This window comes from Daucus carota, chromosome 8 (assembly GCF_001625215.2).
Source record: "Daucus carota subsp. sativus chromosome 8, DH1 v3.0, whole genome shotgun sequence".
In the NCBI taxonomy this organism is placed as follows: Eukaryota; Viridiplantae; Streptophyta; class Magnoliopsida; order Apiales; family Apiaceae; genus Daucus; species Daucus carota.
The window spans coordinates 23,803,917-23,830,315 of record NC_030388.2 but is presented as its reverse complement, the minus strand read 5'-3'; the positions used below and the strand labels follow the sequence as shown (position 1 = coordinate 23,830,315).

The window sequence follows — 26,399 nt, the reverse complement described above, 5'->3', positions numbered from 1 at the left end:
TCAAAATTAAATAAGTATAATCATCCTTGCCAACAAAATCTCATATTGACACATCATTTATTTAAAATTCTGTTTTAAAAATAATTGGAATATCTAGTATGATTATTTTTAAATATGTTTCACATGTTCTTGTCATTTCTATGTTTAATATAACTAGTTGAAAAACCGCGCGTTGCGGCGGTCTATAAAAATTATATTAATGATTCAAAATTAATATTTGTATAATAAAAATCAATTTGCGTCGACTTATAAAAATTATATTGATGATTCAAAATTAATATTTGGAGAATAAAATAAATTTTATATTAAACATCTTGATGCAATACGAATATTAATATTTAAAATTGCAAAATTGGACTATGATTCATGAGTGAAAAAATGATAATAAATTTCTACATGTAATTAACGATTTAAAGCACGACGAATCTTAATTTTAATTGTGTTTTTTTTTTTTGAAAAGTAATCATGTTCTTGACTAACATTATCATTAACTTTTCTACTTGTGTTTTTTTAAAAGTAATCATGTTCTTGACTAACATTGTTATTAACTTTTCCAAACACTGCTTCTTAGACATACACCACTTCCTGCATATAAAAAAGTAATCATGTTCTTGATTAACATTGTCATTAACTTTTCCAAACACTTTTTAGACATATACACCACTTCCTGCATATAAAAAGCATACGGCTCTTTAACAGAACTGATTGATGACATCTAGCCATATACATCGATCGCCCAATAAAACAGACATTAAACTTGCAAACAACAACAACTACGTCCGACGACCAAAACAAATATTACTCCCTCCGTCCCCCTCAATTGTTTACATTGGAGGGGGACACGGAGACCAAGACAATGTATGAAAAATGAGTAAAGTTAGATGAAAAGTGGGTAAAGTGGTGGGACCTACCAATATTTAATAATAGATTTGAGATAGTGGAAGAAAGTAGTGGGTGTAATAGTAGTTTTTATTGTTAAATATGAGATAGTAGGGGAAGATAGTGGGTGTAATGATGGGAAAAACTTACTATTTATAGTAACGTAAAGAAATGAGAGGGACATCCCAAAATAGTAACTGTAAAGAAATGAGAGGGACAGAGGGAGTATAAAGGAATAACTAACAAACATATATCACTGTGATTAGGGGTGTGTATTCGGTTAACTGAAACCGAAATTTATTTTGGTAAACTGAAACTGAAATTCTATGAAAAACTCTACCAAATACCGAACCGAATTAATTTCGATTTTGTAACCGAACCGAAATTTAAATTTTGGTTAATACCGAAAACTGAAATTATTAACCGAAATTTTTAGAAAAACTCTGAAAAGTGAAAACTATGAAAATAATTTGAAAGAAACATCATTACATCAAGCATTAAGATAATTTGTTACTTAAAAATTACCACTTAAAACTTCAGTTAACCGTTCGATTTTCGGTTAACCGCGTTAAAAAACCGAATAACTGAAAAATGAAAATTTAACTACTGAAAACCGAACCGAAATATAAATTTCGATTAACTGAACCGAAATTATTTCGGTTATTCGGTTCGGTTTTCGGTTAACCGAACCGAATGCACACCTCTAACTCTGATATTGAGAGAGAATGTAGGTTGTGTTTAGATGATCCAAAACCCTACAACCTACAGGGGTATTTATAGGTGTAGAGAGACTTGTGTGCTACTCTTTTCCATAATTAAATAATCTTAAATAGAATCAGATTAAAAAACTTGCAACATACTATATTCCATAAATAATCTGAAACAAAATCAGATTAATACTTGCAATTTATTATATTCCATAAATAACCTGAAACAGAATCAGATTAATTTATGCCAAGATATATACCATATCAATTAATCTGAAACAAATTTTTTAACAAAATCAGATTAAAATTTTCAAGTTACTATATCCCATAAATAATCTGAAACAAAATCAGATTCTGAAACTTACTTCTAATATATCCGAAACTAAAAAAGGTAGTTCTAATTTTTGATAATTTTCATCCAAAAATTCCAGAAAATTAGAAAAATAGAACGGAGCAATGTGAGAGGCGCCACCTACACGCCCCCCGCTTCTCCTTTATATAAGTTCCAAAAATTCCAGAAAATTAGAAAAATAGAACGGAGCAATGTGAGAGGCGCCACCTACACGCCCCCCGCTTCTCCTTTATATAAGTATACTAGTGAATAAAGCCGCGCTTCGCGGCGGCGGCGCTATGTTTTTTTTTATAAATTTAGACAAAAACTTGTTTTAGCTACTTTCCCGTCAAACATAATACTAATTGAAAATTTTATTATTATTTAGATAAAAATTAATTTGGATCGCCCTCTCCTCAAACACAATACTAATAAAGAATCTTTTTTATAAATTTTGATACGAATTAATATTATAATTGCATAAAAGTTATTTTGAGTCGTGTTACCGTTAAACATATCATTAATAGAAAATATTAAAATTAATATAAAATTTGTTTAAGTGACTCTCGTGTCAAACACAATACTAATAAAAAAAATTGTTTGAACCGTTCTCCCATCAAATATAGTATTAATCAATAATAATTATAATTATGATAAAATTAAATATAGGAATATAGATAAAAATAATTAGTTTGAGGCGCTCTTTTGTCAAACACAATGCTAATAACAAAAAATTATAATATAGATATTAGTTTGAGTTAATAAAAAAATACATTATAACTTAGATAAAGAATTATTTTAGCCGCGTTCTTGTCAAACAAAATACTAATAGAAAATTTATGATAAAAATAAATTTGGGCCGCCTTCCCCTCAAACACAAAACTAATTAAGAATTTTTTTTAGAAATTTTGATACGAATCAATATTATAATCGCATAAAAGTTATTTTGAGTCATGTTCCCGTTAACTACGTAACCTCCCTCGTACTCTCGAGAATCATTTACATTATAGCAGCTTCTTTCAGCATCAGTGTATCAAGTATCATCCGTCTGAGTAGAAGTTTTTCGGAATATTTGGATTTTAAAGCCTGACCAAATAATTTTTTTTATTAGTATTGTGTTTGATAGGAGGGCCACTTAAACAAATTTTTATATTAATTATAATATTTTTTTATTAATGATATGTTTAATGGGAACATGACTCAAAATAACTTTTATGCAATTATAATATTAATTCGTATTAGAATTTATAAAAAATTCATAACGCCGCCGCGAAGCGCGGCTCATTTACATTATAGCATCTTCTTTCAGCATCATCAGTGTATCAGTATCATCCGTCCGAGTAGAAGTTTTTCAGAATATTTGGAATTTAAAGCCTGACCATCTTTCATGTTAGTCCTGCCTTAGGTTCGAGATGGGAGATGAACAGATTACTCGATATGGTAGTCTTAGGTGATCTTGATGACCCAGTATTATCGTTCTTAATCAGATGGCCATTCACATGCATTCTCATTCACTCTGTAGTCCGTCGATTCGTAAAAAAAGAGGTATGATTTCTAAATAAGAAAAAGAATTGTATTATTTTAAAACCCAATCAAAAAGGAATTGTATTAATTTTGAAATTTTTAAACATGATTTTTTGAATTATAATTATATTTTTTATCCGAAATTTAATAAAATTATAAGACTGAATCGAACAATTCTATAGACGCCCTGCATCCTCCTTTTGAAAAAATATAATAAAGTAAAATTATAAATTTTATAACTTTTGAAAATAAGAATTGTACTTTTTTAATAATTCATATATTAATATATAGTTAACAATAAGAATTGTGTTACCCTTATGATTCCTGAATAAGAAGGTCGATTCGTAAAAAAAGAGGTATGATTCCTAAATAAGAAAAAGAATTGTATTATTTTAGATTCCAATCAAAAAGGAATTGTATTAACTTTGAAATTTTTAAACATGATTTTTTGAATTATAATTAAATTTTTTATCTGAAATTTAATAAAATTATAAGACTGAATCGAGCAATTCTATAGACGCCCTGCATCCTCCTTTTTAAAAAATATAATAAAGTAAAATTATAAATTTTATAACTTTTGAAAATAAGAATTGTACTTTTTTAATAATTCATATATTAATATATAGTTAACAATAAGAATTGTGTTACCCTTATGATTCCTAAATAAGAAGAAGAATTGTATTACTTCTGGAACTCAATAAAAAAAGAATTATATTACCTTTAGAATTCTTAAACATGAATTTTTGAATTATAATTATATTTTTTATCCGAAATTTAAGAAAAATCAGAAGACTGAATCGAACAATTCTAGAGACGCTCGCATCCTCCTTTATATATTGAATATATTGATAATTGATACTATTGTATCATCTTTAGAATTTAATAAGAAATACCAAATAACAAAAGAACTGTATCATCTTTAGAATTAAATAAGAAAAGAATTGTATTACTTTTAGAATTCTTGGACCTGATTTTTTGAATTATAATTATATTTTATCTCCGAAATTCAAGAAAATTTAGAAGACTGAATCGAACAATCCTAGAGACGCTCGCATCCTCCTTTATATTATGAATAAGTATTATAATAACATAGAAATTATTTGAGTCATCTTTCCGTTAAACATATCACAAATGAAAAATATTATAATTGTTATAAATATTTGTTTAAGTGGTCATCCTGTCAAACACAATACTAATAATAAAATTAGTTTGAACCTCCTTCCCGTCAAAGACAATATTAATCCATAATTATTATTTTTATGATAAAATTAAATACTATAATTTAGATCAAAATTAGTTTGAGCCGCTCTCTTATCAAACACAATACCAATAACAAAACATTATAATTTAGATATTAGTTTGAGTCGCCTTACTGCCAAACACATACTAATAAAAATTATTCTAATTATGATAAAATTAAAGATTATAATTGGACAAAAAGTATTTTGAACTGTGGTCCCGTTTTAACAAAAATATATACTATAACATAGATAAAAAATTATTTTAGCCACTTTCCTGTCAAACATAATACTAATAGAAAATTTATTATTATTTAGATAAAAATTAGTTTGGGCCGCCTCCCGTGCCCGTCAAACACAATACTAATCAACATTATCATAAAATCAATATATGATTCCTATTTTATATGTATTATTTTATATGTTAATTATTTTTATTTTTTGACTCCTATTTATTAGTTTAAAATTATTATTCTTTTATGGTTCTAATATTTTTGGTATTAGTTTTTTAATGATTATTATCTTTACAATCTTTTATTTTCTATTCGAAATTTAAGAAAATTATAAGACTAAATCGGAAATAAAAATTGTACGTATTACCTTACAAATCTTAAATATAAATTGTATTTTATCTATGATTATTAGTTTAAATAAATATAATCATATTCCTTTTGGCATTCCTAGATAATAAAAAAATTGTATTACCTCTAGAATCCGAAAAAAAAAAGAATTATATTAACTTTTGAAATCCTTCAAGTTGATTTCTTTTAAACATAATCTTATTTATTTTAGGATTACTAAATAAGAAAAGAATTATGTCATCTTTAGAATTCAATAAGAAATATTAAATAAAAAAGAAAAGAATTGTATCATCTTTAGAATTCAATAAGAAAAGAATTGTATCATCTTTAGAATTCTTGAATCTGATTTTTTGAATTACAACTATATTTTCTATCCGAAATTTAAGAAAATTCAGAAGACTGAATCGAGCAATTATAGGACGCTCGCATCCTCCTTTATATATCGCGCTTCGCGGCGGCGTGATAAATTTTGATATGAATTAGAATTATAATAGGATAAAAATTATTTTGAGTCATCTTCCCATTAAACATATCACAAATAAAAAATATTATAATTGATATAAAAATTTGTTTAAGTGATCATCCTGTCAAACACAATACTAATAATAAAATTAGTTCGAACCCCACTCCCGTAAAAGACAATATTAATCCATAATTATTATTTTTATGATAAATTAAATATTATAATTTAGATCAAAATTTGTTTGAGTCGCTCTCTTGTCAAACACAATACTTATAACAAAACATTACTCCCTCCATCCCATTTTAAGCGTCCTGTTTTGACTTATAACGGTCAAATTGACCAAATTTGACCAAGCAGAAAAAACAAATTCATTATTATTTAGAAAAACTAAAAATTACATTTTATAGTATATTGTATGTATTTTATAATGACATAATTTTTTTTACTTTTAAAAATTATATTATATGTGTAAATCTCAGTTAAAATTTGGTCAATTTAACCATTCAAAAGTTAAACAGGACACTTAAAATGGGATGGAGGAAGTATAATTTAGATATTAGTTTGAGTCGTTTTAGTGTCAAACACAATACTAATAAAAATTATTCTAATTATGACAAAATTAGAGATTATTTTAAATTGTGTAACAAAAAAATATATTATAACATAGATAAAAAATTATTTTAGCGACTTTACCGTCAAACATAATACTAATAGAAAATTTATTATTATTTGGATAAAAATTAGTTTGGGCCGCCTCCCGTGCCCGTCAAACGATATACTAATCAAGAACCATTTACATTATCATAAAATCAATATATGATACCTATTTTTTATATATTATTTTATTTGTTAATTATTTTTATTTTTTGAATCCAATTTATTAGTTAAAAATTATTATTCTTTTATAAAAATTATTTTAGCGACTTTCCCGTCAAACATAATACTAATAAAAAAATTATTATTATTTAGATAAAAATTAGTTTGGGCCGCCTCCCGTGTCCGTCAAACACAATACTAATCAAGACCCATTTACATTATCATAAAATTAATATATGATTCCTATTTTTTATATATTATTTTATTTGTTAATTTTTTTTATTTTTTGATGCCTATTTATTAGTTAAAAGTTATTATTCTTTTATGGTTCTAATTTTTGTTGCTATCAGTTTTTTTAATGATTATTATCTTTACAATCCTTTATTTTCTATTCGAAATTTAAGAAAATTATAAGAGTAAATCGATAATATAAATTGTACGTATTACCTTACAAATCTTAAATATAAATTGTATTTTATCTATGATTTTGTTAGTTTGAATAAATATAATCCTATTTCTATTAGGATTACTAAATAAGAAAAGAATTGTCTTATCTTTAGAATTCAATAAGAAATACTAAATAAGAAAAGAATTGTATCATCTTTAGAATTCGATAAGAAAAGAGTTGAATTACTTTTAGAATTCTTAAACCTGAATTTTTGAATTATAACTATATTTTCTATCCGAAATTTAAGAAAAATCAGAAGACTGAATCGAACAATTCTAGAGACGCCCGCATCCTCCTTTATATATATATACTAGTGAAAAAAGCCGCGCTTCGCGGCGGTGTCATGATCTTTTTTTTAAATTCTGATATGAACTAATGTTATAATAGCATAAAAATTCTTTTGAGTCATCTCCCCGTTAAACATAGCACTAATTAAAAATATTATAATTAGTATAAAAATTTGCTTAAGTGGCTTTCATTTAATATTCTATCAAACTATCAAGAATCCTTGGATGTATGATATATTAAGGTGTATTATCGTAAAACTTTGTTTGCTTCATAAAAGCCGTTTGATATAAGGTGTGATTACTTCGCGGCGGCGTGTAATATCTATTCATAAATTATGAAATAGAATAATATATGAAACTTGTAATATTAAAGATTATAATTGGATAAAAATTATTTTGAACCGTGGTCCTGTTTTAACAAAAAAATATATTATAACATTGATAAAAAATTTATTTTCGCCACTTCCCGTCAAACATAATACTAATAGAAAAATTATTATTATTTAGATAAAAATTAGTTTGGGCCGCCTCCCGTGCCCGTCAAACACAATACTAATAGAAAAATTATTACTATTTAGATAAAAATTAGTTTGGACCGCCTCCCGTGCCCATCAAACATAATACTAATCAAGAATCATTTTGATTATCATAAAATCAATATATGATTCTTATTTTATATATCCTATTTATTTATTATTATTTTTATTTAATGATTCCTATTTATTAGTTAAAAAATATTATTCTTTTATTATTCTAATTTTTGTGCTATTAGTTTTTTTTAATGATTATTATCTTTTTTTTGAATAAATGATTATTATCTTTATAATCCTTAATTTTCTACTCGAAATTTAAGAAAATTATAAGACTAATCGAAAATAAAAATTGTACGTATTACCTTATAAATTTTAAATATAAATTATATTTTATCTATGATTGTTAGTTTAGATGAATAAAATCCTATTTCTTTTAGAATTTCTAAATAAGAAGATCCTTGAATTTGATTTTTTGAATTATAATTTTATTTTCTATTCGAAATTCAAGAAAATTATAAGATTGAATCGAACTATTGTCGAAATTGGTCGCAAGTCCATGCATATTATTTGAATGAGGTTGCGAAGATGTTGTTTTATGTTATTTTCTTGTTGATCATTATGGAACGACGTGAGTTTAGCGCTACGAACCTGTTTAGACAATGTGAAATTCTGGAAGATGCTGATTTTTATTTTTATTTTTAAATATATTATTTGAAAAAAATTAATAAAATAAGATTATAAATTTAACAATTTTTTTTGAAAGAAAAATTTAATAACTTTTGAAAATAAAAATTGTATTTTTTAATTATATTTGTTCTATAATTGTTATTTTATAAAATTCAACTACATTTTCAATATATCGTATTGAAAATAAAAATTGTATATATTACTTAACAAATAGTAACTATAAATTGTATTTTATCTATTATTATTAGTTTAAATAAATATAATCCTATTTTTTTAGGATTACTAAATATAAAAAGAATTGTATCATCTTTAGAATTCAATAAGAAATACTATTGTATCATCTTTAGAATTATTTGGAATTCAATGAGAAAAGAATTGTATCATCTTTAGAATTCTTGAACCTTATTTTTTGAATTATAACTATATTTTCTATATTTTCTCTCCGAAATTTAAGAAAAATCAGAAGAATGAATCGAGCGATTGTAGAGACGTCCGCATCCTCCTTTATATATATATACTAGTTAAAAAAGCCGCGCTTCGCGGCGGCGTGATAAATTTTGATATGAATCCGTATTATAATAGCATAAAAATTATTTTGAGTCATCTTCCCGTTAAACATATCACAAATAAAAAATATTATAATTGGCATAAAATTTTTTTAAGTGGTCATTCTATCAAACACAATATTAATAATAAAATTAGTTCGAACATCCTCCCGTCAAAAACAATATTAATCCATAATTATTATTTTTATGATAAAATTAAATATTATAATTTAGATCGAAATTAGTTTGAGCCGCTACCTTGTCAAACACAATATTAATAAGAAAACATAATAATTTAGATATTAGTTTGAGTCGCCTTACTGTCAAACACAATAGTAATAAAAATTATTCTAATTATGATAAAATTAAAGATTATAATTGGATAAAAAGTATTTTAAACTGTGGTCCCGTTTTAACAAAAAATAATAATATTATAACATAGATAAAAAATTATTTTAGCTACTTTCACGTCAAACATAATACTAATAGAAAATTTATTATTATTTAGATAAAAAATAGTTTGGGCCGCCTCCCGTGCCCGTCAAACACAATACTAATCAAGAATTATTTACATTAACATAAAATCAATTACGTTAAAAAAATAAAAAAATCAATATATGATTCCTGTTTTATATATATTATTTTATTTGTTATTTATTTTTATTTTTATTCCTATTTATTAGTTAAAAATTATTATTCTTTTATGTTTCTAATTTTTTTGCTATGAGTTTTTTTAATGATTATTATCTTTACAATCCTTTATTTTCTATTCGAAATTTAAGAAAATTATAAGACTAAATCGAAAATGAAAATAATAATAATAATTTTATATATCTTATATCTTATAGAAAATAAGAATTGTACATATTACCTTACAAATTTTAAATATAAATTATATTTTATCTATTATTGCTATTTTAAATAAATATAATCATATTTCTTTTAGAATTACTCAATAAGAAAAGAATTTTATCATATTTAGAATTCAATAAGAAAATAATTGTATTACTTTTAGAATTCTTGAACTTGATTTTTTGGATTATAGTGAATAAAGTCGCGCTTCGCGGCGGCGTTATAAATTTTGATACGAATTAGTATTATAATAGAATAAAAATTATGTTGAGTCATATTCCGGTTAAACATATCACTAATAAAAAAATATTACAATTAGTATAAAAACTTGTTTAAGTGGTCATCCCGTCAAACACAATGCTAATAATAAAATTAGTTTGAACCGCCCACCCGTCAAAGACAATATTAACCCATAATTATTAATTTTATGACAAAATTAAATATTATAATATATCAAAATTAGTTTGAGCCTCTCTCTTATCAAACACAATACTAATAACAAAATATTATAATTTAGATATTAGTTTGAACAATTCCACGTAACCTATTTTGAATAAATAAAATCCTATTCCTTTTATCATTCCCAAATAAGAAAAAGAATTGTATTATCTTTACAATCTTTTCATCTTTATAATACTTGAACCTAATTTTTAGATGATAATTTTATTTTCAATTTGAAATTTAAAGAAATTATAAGACGAAATTGAACAATTCTTAATAATATTTTCTATATGAAATTTAAGAATATTATTTTTTTGATATATAAATTGTATTACAATCTTTTTGAATCCTTGAACCTGATTTTTTGAATCATAATTTTACCGCAAAGTCCAAACTAACATTCTCACGAAGATAAGATTGAAGATTAATTTACACAAAGAAATCTTGCGCCTTTTGTTTGGAGATGTTCTTAGGAGTATATTCCGTGGATAGTGAAATCTTTTATAGCAATTTTTGAACCTGATTTTTTAAGTTATGATTATATTTTATATCCAATAAGAAAAAAATTATATTACCTTTAGAATTCTTCAATATGATTTTTTAGAATTGTATTACATTTGGAACTCAATAAGAAAAGAATTGTATTAGCTTTAGAATTCTTAAACCTATTTTTTAAGTTATGATTATATTTTCTATCCAATAAGAAAAGAATTATATTACCTTTAGAATTCTTCAATATGATTTTTTAGAATTGTATTACATTTGGAACTCAATAAGAAAAGAATTGTATTACTTTTAGAATTCTTGAACATGATTTTTTGAATTATAATTATATTTTCTCTCCAAAATTCAAGAAAAATCAGAAGACTGAATCGACCAATTCTAGAGACGCCCGCATCCTCCTTTATATATATATATTGATGATTGATTGATTGATTGATGATTGTATTAATATAATTTAACTAAAATACATTTATATATATAATTTTATTAAATATATATTACAATATAATTATTTGTTAAGACTATTTACTCGTATACTATGTTTTCGGTCCTAAACGTATAATATACTTTCGTATTGGTCAATTTTCAGACCATAGGTATCAAAAATAAATTATATTATCGTGTACCAAAATTATAAGTAAGATTTAGGCTGAAGGGTTCCTGTAACTTAATTTGTACTTGTAGGAGCAATGTAGCCCATCACTGTTTGCATCAACACTTAAACTGTCGTGTAGTGATCATACAGTAGCATGTGGCATAAAATTCATCGAGTGTCAAGTGATCGGGTTGCGTTGGATTTCAGGCTACTCCGGCTCAAAAATGGCTGCGGGGAGTCGCATTGTTTGATAAATAGAGCTGGTCCGGGCGGGCCGGATTTAACTTGAAATTGGATAAAGAGTATTTTGATAATTAATGTATACTAATTTGTTAATATTTTTGGGCTGACGTGTGATGGGTTGTTGGATTCAATATTCATCTAATTATGAACTTGAGATATTATAAATGATATCAGAGCTCTTTCCGACCGGAAGTGCCAATGCGCTGCGTGAGTTTCGTAAGTTTGATTGTCGGCTCGACGAGGACGTCGAGCATATAAGAAGGGATGTTTGTAAAATCTCACATCGGTTAGATACTCTGGTCCTCTGTAAGCACAAACAAATAACTAATGTATACCAATTTGTTAGCATTTTTTGGCCGACCTATGATGGGTTGTTGATTCTGGCATGCATCTAGTTATGAGTTTGAAATATTATACATTCATTGTTGACCGTGGAGTCTGAAGGCCATATATTTGTGCTTGAATTTTGGAAATATTTCTAAAAAATATGTTAAATTAAATCTTTATCTTTCTTTTCTTAAAAGACATGAGGAAAAAAAAAGAAGAAAAAGAAGAACAAGATGGCAAATAGGCACCAAAGTCCCTCTTCCCAGTTCCTGTCACGTTTGAAAGTTTTGGAAAAATAGTCATCTTCAAAAGATACGTACCTTTGGACCTAACAGAGGTGTTAAATTCCAAGCCTGAAAAGAATTTGGAAAATGGCATGCCCATCAAGAGTTACAATTCGACATGAGACAATCTCATTCTCAAGCTGAAATCAAATATACATAATTTAGCACTTGAACAAGAAAATTTTCATAAGCAAGATCAGAGTGGCTTCATTCCTCCTCCTCCTCCTCCTCTGCCAATACCATTCTACTAAGTGGACTTGGACCAAGTCTTTTCCTTCTCTTCGCATTCCTTTTCCTAATAACTTCCATCTCATTCCTCCGTTTAATCTGCATCATCGCTTCCTCCTCCAAAACAAATCTCTTCATCAAAACATCATCCTTGAGAGACTTTCCGCGAAATATTCTTCTTGCTTCCATACTAGGTCTTGCAGTTATGAATGATGGTTCGGGTGCTGAGGGGAACGCCTTTGATCGCGGGTAACTGAAGCTTCTCCTTGGTGGAAGGTCGGACTGGAAGACTTCCGTGTAGGAAGAGATTGGTGCACATAAACAGACCCTGGTGAACGAGGAGGCCACTCTCAGAGAAGTGCATTTCCTCAGCTTCTGCTTGTTAGGAGCCGAGGCTGAGGCTGTGACTGCCGTGGTTGAGATGGTTTTCCACAATGTGGCGTTTGTGGAAGGAATATCGGATGATCTGGAAAAGGTTTTCCATAGTGATGCCATTTCCATTGCTCTTTGATACCAAGGTTTCCTTCACAAGAAATGTCCATGTCAAATTCGACAAGCATCTCACTTAAAAACGATTTATTCATTTTTCTGATTCCAAACTAACCGAGCTTGATCATTAATTTAAATTTTGATTTTTATAACCAGCATTCACCATCAAATGTTCTGCAAATACAAATCATACTGGAAGAGAAAAAACAATTTACTCGGGCCTAATAGTAATCATATTTTCTGTTCTGTTCTAAAGGTTTTACAGGAAAAAAAATGTACTCCCTCCATTACCATTTTGAAATACAGATAACTTGACCTTTCAGCACTCATTTCTAAGATTTTTATCATATTGTTAGAATCATTATTTTTATAATTTTCCTTTCTTGAAATATAATATTGATCATATGCTTTTATTTATAACAAAATTTTAGAAAAAATAATGATTTTAACTACACGATCAAGACATTTTTAGAAATGTGTGTCAAAAAGTCAAACGACATGTATTTTCAAGTATCTCCGTTGAGTTGAGTGCTAAACTTTATTGTCCCCCATATCAATATGAAGTGATATAGTGTGTCAAAATTCAATAATAATACAATTTGAATAAAAAACAAAAAGCACTCTGCTTTTGTCGAATTTGCTGGTTACTGTCATTTTCCATTAGTAACAGAATTTGCTTTCTCCCAAACATTACACTATTACAGTATTTGCTTTCCACTTGTTTCCATGCTTTATGAATTATGATAAAGATACTACATCATACAAATATCTAAGATAATGATTTTCATCTACACAATACACATAATCTCAAACATAATTATTTGATATAGAGTTAATTGGATTCGATTATGGTTTCCCTGCCCTTAAGAAATACGAATATGATATATAAATCGGTGAGAAAAATCTGACGCAGTAGAAAATAAGTGCATCAAATTGGGACAAGAAGAATAAAAGAAAATAAAAACGAGAAATTGTACCTGGGCTTTTGAGAGGTATTTGGATGTTGCTTGAACATAGGAAGAGGAGGAAGAAGAATAAGAAAATGAGAGGAGATGAGGAGGAAGAAGAGATTTCATCTGATCTGGGAAGGAGAGATTTGAGTAGTGTGAGTTAGTGGTGTTGATGAATTAAAACCATCACATTGGCTGGCAAGAAACCTTTTTCTTTCTTTTTCTTCTCCTTTCTTTATTACGCCTCTCCCCTTTTGCTTTGCCACTTTGCCACCACCCATCACCTCCTACTGCTGTTTTAAATGCATGAGAGAGATTTTCTTTAATTTTTTCATAATGATAAGAAAACCATGTTTAAGGTGATAATTATTTAAAATTTATTTTAGTGTGTTCAGAATTTTTAAAATATGATACATAAATTTTGAGGGGTCACGGGATAAAGTAGCTGTTGGAAACTGATATACACATTATTACCACTCAAATACTTGATGTTAACGTTGGTTTTTAATGGAATGGTGAGTTAGAGTTACAAATTGAAAGCAACTACAAACTTTGGGGTACGAACTACCACGTTTCAAAGTGTGAATACTCATTTGCTAATGACCCAAAGTCCAAGTCTCGTGATAAAATAATGTAGTATTCATTTACACACGTGTGGACGTATGGGCTGCAAATACACAAGCAGTGTGCGGAAATGAGAGCAAAGCTAAAAGGCAATGTTCATACAAGTTCAAAATTTGAATCCAAACCCCACCATAACATGTTGTCTCTGCTAAATTGTAGATTTATATCGGTTTGATATCATATGATATGATTGTGGGCATGTGTGATTAGATATCTATTGATCTTTCAGTTTACACAATTATGCTTCATCCTTTATGCCTGTCATGCACGCTAATTTACTCAACTGCTCATCTCATGATTCATACAATTTGCCCAAACCACAACAATGAGATCAGATGTACACACATCTTGTTTTTTTTTTATTGTTAACAACTTAACTCTGGGGCATGCAGTTTCAATGCCCCCTCGCTGGCTGTAATATCGAGAAAAATTACCTCAAACACATCAGCATTCCTACGTACATAAAAAATGTCTCGTAAAAGTAGGGACTTGAGAGGGTAGAACGTATGCAAAGACCTTTGAGAGTTAAAAATGTAATCCGTTTGCGTTTTGAAAGTATTGCGAGAGAGACGGTAAACATAAACTAAATGATCCTGATGATGCATTATTCATCATATCCTCGATACAGTCTAGTGGCTAATTGAAAAGGGAAGAGCAAATGTTACACCAGAGACCGGCCATCTCCGACCTTTGTGGACTTTGTACCGCACATACCTTGCATTTCCTGATGAAGCAAACAATGAGTCTGACGAAGGCTCTGCGGTTCGGATACTTGCCTAGTTTCTCTAAGTTTGTGTGTTGAAGATTTGTAAGATCATAATAAAGTCTATCGAAGCTGCTCACTAGTTACCAGAATCACCTGGGCATTGCCGGCTCCAATTCCCCATACCAGCTTTACGCTCTCCTCTTTTTCTTTTATTCTTAGGAAAATGGAAATCTGAGGGTAATTGTGATTTCAGAGTCAATTGCTCTTGGGGCATGACAGCTTCTGGCACTACTTCAGCTCCAGAAGCCTGAAGGGCTGGATTAATACTGCTTTCTTCGATCTTAATTTTCACAGGCTCTTGGTGCTTCACTGTGCCTTTAGATTGCTGATTCTTGCTTGTTATGGAAGTGTATGCCTCATCAGCTTCAGCTGCTTGGTTATGTATTGGGATGTTATCCACAATCTGCATATAATCGGCAGAAATGAAAATAAAACTAGGTGTATTATCAATAATAGCAGTAGCACAGACTAGTAAAACAGAACTATAAGCTTTGAACACCTAAGATGAAAGAGTTCTCTATTTTTTAAAGTTGTGCCTGTCATTTCACAAGTCATTATGTTCATGCAAGTAAAAGCTTACGATATGATCAGATTAAAATACAGAGGCTCCCCCCCAAAACCCGCATACTTGAAATGTATTGCATTGAAAAATATGGGACAGCCAAAATATTAGTAATAATATTCAAAGAGTAAATAGATAGGCATGCAAGTAAAAGGACTAAGTACTTTAAGAAGGCTTACATCTTCGCCCGAATCTCCCATCTGAGAATAATGTTGAGTGACATCAACAGACGATAACATTCCTACAGTGCTTTCTATTATATCTGGAATATGTATAGCCTCTCCAAAACTTGAAACGGCGCTATCAGGCAGCATTAAGTCTCCAAGATCATATTCGGATATACTGTGAATTGGATCATATAGACCTCCCATCAACATTGTATCTCCGTTGCAAGCTGAAAAAGTAGGACTTCGTACAGAGCTTGTTTGCACATCACATGGAACAAGATGGCTCAAATTTTCTGAGGATGGGAACTTTGCCGCATTTTTTGACATAATCAGATTAAGTTGAGACTTCAGCTTCTTTACTCGAGAATGCACTACTTCAATCTTCTGAAATATCTGTTCTAACGAAGTGTCTTTATCTTCAAGAAATGACCATTCATTACTAAGGCCAAACTCATTCTTGCCAGTTGTAGTTTGCTCTGCAAACCGCAAAAGCCACAGTTAAGATTTAAAGAAGCAATTAACAATAAATACACAAGCAGCATGATTATGTAATAACTAAACAGATAAAATGTATAATTGTCTCTCCTTCACATTATGCGATGATTGTGCAACATAGAATGAGAGTCACACATGATGAGTGTAAGTAGTGTGTACAGACACATCACGCCGTAAGGATACATTTTACTTTCCATTTTTCCTTTTCTGGCGAACAATTGTTTAATAACTTGCATTTTTTTGGTGATTATAAAAGACAGTTTTTTATAGGAGTAAAGAGCACCTTGTGTACCTGTATTTTGGGCATGACACCACTTACAATGCTGGTGTTTAAAAAAGCTCAATTGAAATACCAAATTTTGAAAGTCATCACGGATAGTGCCATTCCGTCTACCCCATCAACTCCGTTAGTTTTTTTTTGGGATATTTGCATAATTTTCCTCTAATAACGATTTTATGGGCTATTTAATAGAGCAGACAGCCCCAAAATGTTACGCAAACCCTAATTTTTCCGTTGTTTAAGAGAGCGACTCACTCGTTAGTATAGCCTATAGGTGTAAACAACAGAAAAATTAGGATTTGCGTAACACTTTGGGATTGTTTGCTCTATTAAATAGCCCGGAGAGCCATTAGAAGAAGAAACAGACACAAATACCCCAAAAAAAACTAACGAAATTTATTAACATAGACAGAATAGCACATTCTGTGACGACTTACAGAGTTCAATATTTCAATTGAATGTTTTTACACTCTAGTATTATAATTATGTCACGTCCAAAGTGCAAGCACATTTGTGTGTGTGTGTGTGTGGGGGGGGGGGGGGGGGGGGGCTAACCTATTTTGTGTTACACCTATCCCTGTAATCCAAGAGAATGCACCACTGTTCTGGAATAGCTTCACAATCTTATTTGTATGAATCTACAAAGTTTACACTTGAAAAGGAAAACAGAAGATTTTGCATTCCAAACTTCAGTGTATTCAAAGGTGGGCAAGCTAAAAAATAAGAATGGATAACTATTAGGCTTAATATGCTGATTCATCACTCAAGAAAGTACCAGCTTGCGAATGAATCACCAAATTAAAAAACCTTTCAGTCAACGCATTGGATACTCCAAACATTTTGTATAAATTTTCTCCATTAACCCTGTCAACTTTTACAAAAAAACTAGAACCCTGATACAGTTTAACCGTCGCCATTTCGTATGCGAATATAGTAGTACCTACAAGGACTCGTCTAATGTCATAGATATGGATAAATAATTCCGTTAAAGTCGTTAATGAACGTGAAATGTTTTGTTCAATAACTAGATTGCAAGTGATAATTAATTAAATGATGTGTTTGAAAGGTTTTCTGATCCACTTGCAAGTTGATGCGGACTTGAGTGCTGAAACTAGTTCATTAACCAATAATTAAGTGTTGAATCCTACTGTGAACACATGAAGATGGAACATTAATACATTTGAATTCTACTGTTGAGAAGATAGAGCATATATAGTTGCTAATGAGGATATCTTATAATATTGCACAGCCCTACATTGACCTACGGACACTACCAAGTTAAAGATATCACGTCAACCCTATAAGATGAGGTCACAAGGCACCATCACCATCCTGATACTGTTTGGTTTACATTGCACAAAGTTACAAATATGGAGTCAACTCCTGTGCAACATCCTAAAGATTTTTAGGCTACACCGAGGATGAGGATGAACACAGAGGTAGTCGGCCAATTCATACTAAAAAAACTTACACGCTGTTGAGCAAAATATTACCTGTGTTACATAAATCATCAGCTATTAAAGTTCCATCTTGATAGGACCTCTTATCACCTGCAACAGGTCAGATGCATGACATAAAATGTTATTACAATGCCTGGAGTAAGGAACAAGAAATTTTGCACAGGGCTCAGGTGGAATTTTACCAAGATAGGAAAAAAGGTTGTGATTTGACATATACGACTTGGTATCAACTTTATCTTCAACTCTTTCTCGTTTCCTCCTTTTCAAGACCTTTTGTTTTTGCTCTTGTAATGTATAAGGCAAAGATCTCGAACCAGATTCTTCTGCTGGATATTGATGCAAACTCGTATGTTTTCTCTGATTAAGTGCGAGAATTTCTCGGTCACACTTGATTGCCTGAGACCCGAATTCCTTTATTTTTAGTTCTGCCCATTTACAGCGCCACATAAGGGGTCTTATATAAGTCCTCCAGTGACAAGTGAGTTTCTTTTTCCTAAAAGATTCAAACCCATCAACATAAACAAACAGTGGAAAACAATAGATTAGTAGCCTAGTACAAAATCAGATGCATAGAAGTTGTATGAGAACAATATATTAGTAATCAAATATCGCAATCACAAAAAAATAGGTGTTATTGACTCGATTTGTATCACTACATATTCTGAACAATTTAAGAATTTTGTCTGGAAAAATAGGAAATAGTGGTCTGACAAAAATATATCAGACCTCATCGGGAACATTGCACCAAAGTCATCGAACGTAGAAGCCAATCCATCATCAGAAAAGAATTGTGACTGAACTTCAGCGTCACTCATTCCAGAACAAATCTCATTTCCAGATGCACTATCAGCAAATGAACTTGAATACTCAGTTCCATCCGTAGAATCATTTATATTTACTGCAACATCCTCTTCAGTATCCTGACCTGTGGGCGGATCATCCATTAGGACAGAATCTTCAGACTTTATGCACCTCAAACCTTTCCCACGGGGATTTGTCAATAGACCAGAGTTTCCCCTAACTGTTTCCATATTGGAGCCTAAATTCTTTTTACTATCGGGAGCAAATTCTGATGATAGTTGAGCAGGAGGAGCCATGCAGAGCTTTTTCACCCAGTGAATCAAACTGTAACAAAAAAATGATTTTAAATTTAAATACAGAGTATAAAGTCATTCACTCTTTCCGGGCACCCACTTAGAGTATCTCCAACTGAGTTGGATAAACAGTAACACTTTTTCACCTAAATAATTTCAGGAAAAAGTAGTTATTGTGTTGCTGTCATGCTATCAGCAGCAACAAAACCAAATGACGCCTAAAAATAATTTCCGATAATTCATTCTTAGTCTAGTAGCAACCCACGCTCCCCACTCTCCCATGACCAAACGTCATGAATTCAAATTATCACTTACCCTCCACCAAAAAAAATGTGAACCAGTTCTTGAAGCAGATAATTCGAATCAAAGAATTGAAATATCAATCCCAAATGTATCATTTACGTAATATACCATGTCCCGAAACGAAGTATAAAATGTGAATACACATAAAGCCAATACACCAAACAACATCAAACTCGAACCAATTGTCTTCAATTTACTTCTTCAAAAGAGCAAAACAACAATGAAAAGCTGATAATCAATAAAACTTAAACACAAGATGCGTATCAACTTATTATCCAGTAATTTAAACAAAGATAAACACCTTAACACAAACTACAAACCCATAATTCAATAAGCATGAAATAAGATGCCAAACATAAAATTCGATCAACACTACAATTAAGTGAAAAGAACAGTGATTAAAAAGAAAACCCAGATGATAATTAAACTTAACAACGCAATATGAACTAAGAGAGGAGAAAATGAATTACTGTAACGAGCAATGAAATTGAGAGAGGAGAGAGCTGCGGCTATTGCTGTTGCTGTGTAGTTTGGCGGCTGCTGTTAGGATGGTATGGTAATGGAACCTAATTATACACAGGCACTACACTTCTGTATTTTTTTAAACGACTACAAAATTCATTTTAGAGTTCCCTAAATTTTTTTTATTTTAAATTGTTCCTTTATTTCTCCTCACTTTCCTATCAATATTCAATACACTCAAATTTTTATTTTTATTTTTTTTATCAGAATCTACATATACGTACATGAATTGTATCGAATACAATAGCTGCATCAAGGAAACTTTTTTATTGAAGAAAGTTTATTTTCTAACTAAAGGTTATGCAAGATGTCCCCATAAATTTAGAAAATAAGACTTTAATGATTGAAGAGATGAACCCCATCTTCTAGAAACATCCTCCGATTCCTTTGCTCCGATCCTGAAAAAGGAAACAAACAAAACAAGACATAAATCAATACAAGAAAATCATATATATATGTATGTATGTATGTATGTACTCAATTTTTTATTTCAAGTGCAAAGTAGTGAAATAATTATAAACACATGTCAACTACTTCTCGTTTAAGAAATTTAATTTTGAGAATGAAATAAAAAATTATTGCTACAATTACCTAACATATATTCTCTCAGTCCATTTCGTTTTTTCCGGTTTTTATTCACTGCTTAGACACTCATTTTAAGATGTTTGTGATTTATTTTTTATAATTTTTCTATTTTTATAAATTTAAATATATCGAATTTTTATTAATAAAAATATTTTGATATAATTTGTCCCCGATGTAAAAAATTGAGAAGAATTAAATTAGTATTTAGACTAAATCTTAAAATTAAGAATACAACAAAATAATTTTATTGACCATTATTGTGAAGATTACTTCACTTCGAGGATTAGTAAATATATCAGCTAATTGTTTGCCTCTTAAAATGTAACGTGACTCATTACTATCATTTACAGCATGTTCCTTTACAAAAATAGTGCTTTGCAATGATGTATTTGTTTAAATGTGATCAACAATATTTGTAATTATAAAAGACAGACTTGTTTTATCACACATAACAATTCTTTTCGATGCAAGATCATAATCTCTTGGCTAGTTTTCAATCTGAACAATTTAAGTACATCAGATCATGTACATATCCAACTTGTGTTTGGTAAGTTAAACTACAAATTATGAACTATGAGATGTGTTATTTCTATATATCCTACATCCAGCAATACCCACATTTAAGAAATTAAAGTCAAATCTCATGTCTTTGGAATATCATAGACCAAGATTTAGAATCCACGAGTATTTGAAGATTCTCTTTACAACAATCAAGTGAGATGTTGTATGATTAAATCCGGAGTCAAGTGACTTAAACATAATTGAACTCGTACCTAATTTGTAAGTGGATTATTAAACTGAAAAATCTTTGAGTCAACTTTCTTTTATTTAAAATTAGCAATCGAGCGACCATCGTAAATTTTTTAACGGAGCTGACGAAATATTTATACAGTGCACTAATGTGTTTTTAAACTGATATATTCGCTGTTGACTTGGCCAATTGAGTGCGGCTAGTGAAACAAATTGTGACGGTTAGTTATAATGACAACAATACTACGGATCACAAGCTCTTGACTTTCTACAGTTCTATCTCTCTAGCTTTACTAAGTGTATATGAAGAGCAGTGCACAGATGATTTGTGTGTTGTTAGTTTTCAAATGAAGAGCAAGTCCAAGAGATGCCCTGTATCATGTCCTAAGTTATAATTTAGGGCAATTGATAAAAAAAACTTGATCCAACAATGTCCTAGTGATGCCTTATATCAGTAGGACAAGCTCCTTAAGCCCTGTTTTTGGGGCACATCTCTCCTTGCCCTATTCTATATTTTATTATAAATTCTAAGGAACACTCTCTTTCTCTCTCTACTTTTATATTATGCTTTAATGATGAAAGAGAGTCTTTAATAATAAAACATTAGACATATTGTGAGAATAAGGCACATTGTTGGAGTTCAAGTTAGTAAAATATGTCCTAAGTTACTAAGACATGATATTTTATATTATATTTAAGGCTTGAATTAGGACACTCTTGGACTTGCTCTATAGACTTCCATTAAGAACCATGTCTGGTTAAGGTAGTTGTTTCATTGATGCTTGAATGTATATATGTGTGTGGTCGACGCCAATGACTTAGATTATTTCAACAATGTTTCATATGGTGTCATATTTATTCACCGTGTCCACTACAAGGATCAGTTGATGCCTCTACTTATCATATGCAGAGGCGTCACTTGCTTTTTTACTTAGCTAAATTCATAATATACTTCAGTTGGCGTTTTGATATGTAATGAGAAAGCCAACTCCCTTAACTTAATTAGAAGATTTCTAAGCTTTTAAACCAGTTAGCTACTCTTTTCCCTTGTATGTATACTCGGTGACTCCTCCAGGCAGTGTATCGAGGCATTAACTTAATGTCTTGGAAAGATTTTGAGTTCCTAATAGAGTGATTGACACTTTGCACTAGGGGTGAGCAAAAATTCTCCAAACCGACCGAAACCGGCCGATCCAATCCGTCCAAACCGAATTTAACGGTTTAATAACGGTTTGGTTTGGTTATGGTTTCAAATTATAAAAACCGAATTATTTCGGTTTGGTTTCGGTTTTTACCTCCAAACCAACCGATAAATCCGAACCGAACCGAATGTGTAGATTTAAACATTAATATACATGTACTAATAATGTATTATTAAAAATAAAATTATAATCTACAGAAAAATGTAAAATCTTAAACATATAAAAGGTATCCTAGTAAAGATTTTCTATAAAAATATTATTTATTCTATTTTATGATATTAATTTTGATGTATGTATTATGTTTCCATTATTTTTATTTATATTTTATATAAAAGTATACGAATCACATTTTTTTTATTTTCTTCCGTCTCTTTTTATTTGTCAAGCTAATATATTCTTGTATCCTCTTTAAATATGATTAAATAGAAAATATAATTGAATTTTTCATTCCTTAGTTTTCATGTTAAAATTTAATTTTGTTGCTAACTTTGTTTTATATATAAAAAACGGTTTAAACCGAAACCAAACCGAACCGAATCGTTTTAAACGGATTGGTTTGGTTTGGATTTTAAACATAATGGTTTGGTTTTGGATTGAGATTTTGAAAAACCGATTATTTCGGTTTGGTTTGGTTTAGACCCTCCAAACCGCCCAAACCGCCCGATGTTCACCCCTACTTTGCACCCCTTATGTTTAGGCGCTTTTTCAATTTGGTCTCAAACAATTTTTTTTGATAGTATGCACCCCAAAGTTTGAAAAACGCTTCGTTTTGCACCCCTTTAACCACTCTCCGTTAATTGACCGTTAAAGTTAACAGATATCAAGTTTTCACTTTACACCCCACAATTTTAATTTTTTTTCATGAGTATTTTGAATTTTCCCCAAGACTCTTATATTCTATAAGAACTATCAAGATTTGTAATCCATCATATGAAGCTTGATTGACCAATAGAAATTGGTTGTGCAAACTAACATAAGTCACCAAATATTGGAATATCGTATGCATGCTTTACACTAGGCATGAGCATGGTGCCGTTCGGTTCGGTTTTGACTAAAAACCGGACCGTAACCATATTAATTCGGTTTCTAAAATCAAAAATCAAAATCAAACCATATATAAATGGTGCGGTTCGGTTTTTTAAATTCGGTTTCGGTTTTACATGGTGCGGTTTCGGTTTCAAAACCAAATAAATAAAATGTTTTTTGTTATATTTTAATTTTAGTAAGACTAGCACTAACAATACAGTGAACATTAATAAACATTAACCTAAGAATATGCATAGGAAGTGACTAACATTACATTTAGTGTACCAGAGCTTAGGAAGTCGCACTGACTATCAAAAAAGTTCTTAGTCATTATACTCCCTCCGTCCCTTCCATTTCTTTACACTTTCCTTTTTGGGGTGTCACATCCAATTCTTTACATTTCAAAACTTACCAAATATGGTCAATGGGTCCCACCACTTCTCCACTTTTCTTTCCTTTTCACACTACTTTTACTCCACTATCTCCCTTTTATACATTAAAAATCAGTAGGTCCCACCACTTCACCCACTTTTCTTTCTCTTTTCAACTACTTCATTTATATTTCTTAACCTCCGTGCCCAACCCATTCGATAAGAAATGGGAGGGACGGAGGGAGTACATTATACATTAACACATATGATGCATCATGAGAATTAGCACTCCCCTGGTGTGTGGAACTCCTGCTAGACATACTGTGATGACATGAAATATAATTCCTAATGTAAAAATCACAGAACACAACATCTTAGGTAACCTTGGACAATATACAGAATTAAATGGCTAGTGGCAGATATGCATATAAACAACTACACAAGTCCAAGAAATAGATTAGCCCCTGAATAGTTATAAAATAGAATGCAGAGAATAATATTAACAAAAATAGATTTAATATATATTAAATAATTTAATATATATATATATATATAAATAACTTTATTCGGTTCGGTTCGGTTTGTATTCGGTTTTAAAAAATTGAAAACCAAACCGCAACCATATTATTGGTTCGGTTTTTATTCGGTTTGGTTATTAGTTGGTTCGGTTTTTAGTGGTGCGGTTTCATTCGGTTTTTTATGGTTTCGGTTCCGATTTTTGGTTCGGTATTGCTCATCCCTACTTTACACTGCAGAAGCATTAAAACTAAGTCCCAGAAAATTATATAAAGTGTAATCAATGCTATACAAGAAAATTCCACCGTGCAAATGGAATTCATATTCATAATATTTTATATTTGTCAGACACATTACCACTTAGCACCTATATATCACATTAGAAATATATATATTTGAAGACTAATCACAACCCAGTCATCAAGGTATGTGAGTATTACGACAATCTCTCCTATTTACATGATTAAAATCGTCTACAGCCATAACAGAACCACAATATATCCATCTTGATCCACGTGTAAACTGGAACTACCATTATGTGCACCTTGCCTAGGTCTCCTACCAGGGATGACTATATAATCCATATTGACCTGTTGAGTGGTGTTGACATCATGTGCTGACGATACATGTTTGTTGCTTGGTCTTGTTATCTTGCACGATCTGTTCGAACCATGATCCAATTCGTTTTTGCAAGGAGACCTTCTTGGGTTTCTAACAACTGCATGTTGCTTCGGTTTCATAGTCTGTGAAGCAGGAGGAGAATTCAAAGTCAAGCACAGCGAACTAGTTCCTACTCCACCATCACCATTGATCTCAACATTTTTGTAAGCTCCGGGAGCAGCCTTGGGGGGAAAAAAATTCAAAATACTCATTGAAAAAAATTTAAATTGCGGGGTGCAAAATGAAAACCTGAAATCTGTTAACTTTAACGGTCATTTAAACGGAGAGTGGTCAAAAGGTTGCAAAACGAAGCGTTTTTCAAACTTGAAAGTGCATATTGTCAAAAAAATTGTTTGAGACCAAATCAAAAAAGCGCCTAAACATAAGGGGTGCAAAGTGTTAATCACTTTTCTTAATACCATATGTTATATATACTATGATTAAGAAGGCTCTGATCCTATATATTATATATTTTAGTTCACTTGGTACCACATTGACTTGGTGTGTGTGTATATATATATATATATATATAGAGTTTTACTCCAATAGAAACCTCCTTATCCTAGAAACTAAAAACCAAACTGAAATATCACTAAATCCTAAAGCAAATACCACTAAATTTTTAAACAACCCCATCTCCACCTCCATCTTCATCAAACCCACCTCCATCTTCACCAACCCCACCTCCACTACCACCACCTCCGTCGTCGCCTCCTTCATAACCACTACCACCTCTATGCCGCCCACCCCCTCCATAACCACCACCTCCATCTCCATCTTCACCTCCACCTCCATTATTTCTTTAACAACACAACCTCCACACCTCCATCTTCACCAGGCCCATCTTAATCGCCGCTTCAACCTCCTTCAGATTCGTTCATACTTCTTTCTCCACCTCGACTCAACTTCAAAGGCGGAGCCGCCACTATTCCGGCAACGCTCCAACCCCCTACTTCAAGCCGCTACAATCATCTTTCCTCCATCTCCACCTTCACCTCCACCATCTCCACCACTATCACCACCATCTGAATCGAAAACATGAACAGATCTGGAGATTCTAAGCT

The 26,399-nt window shown here is 30.5% G+C and overlaps 2 protein-coding genes across 2 annotated transcripts; both read right to left on the bottom strand.

The window, feature by feature from the left end:
* Window positions 1-12,341: 12,341 nt before the first annotated feature.
* On the bottom strand, window positions 12,342-14,269 carry LOC108197780 (uncharacterized). Its single transcript, XM_017365478.2, has 2 exons — window positions 13,980-14,269; window positions 12,342-13,036 (listed from the first exon to the last, which is right to left on the bottom strand). Exons 1-2 carry the CDS (start codon window positions 14,015-14,017, stop codon window positions 12,493-12,495), a joined length of 582 nt encoding a protein of 193 aa, XP_017220967.1. The 5' UTR covers window positions 14,018-14,269; the 3' UTR covers window positions 12,342-12,492.
* An 802-nt stretch (window positions 14,270-15,071) lies between these two features.
* Window positions 15,072-20,302, bottom strand: LOC108197026 (uncharacterized). The gene is made up of 6 exons (XM_017364498.2): window positions 20,174-20,302; window positions 19,033-19,431; window positions 18,489-18,799; window positions 18,340-18,396; window positions 16,084-16,547; window positions 15,072-15,745 (listed from the first exon to the last, which is right to left on the bottom strand). Exons 2-6 carry the CDS (start codon window positions 19,401-19,403, stop codon window positions 15,419-15,421), a joined length of 1,530 nt encoding a protein of 509 aa, XP_017219987.1. The 5' UTR covers window positions 19,404-19,431; window positions 20,174-20,302; the 3' UTR covers window positions 15,072-15,418.
* Between the last annotated feature and the right edge of the window lie 6,097 nt (window positions 20,303-26,399).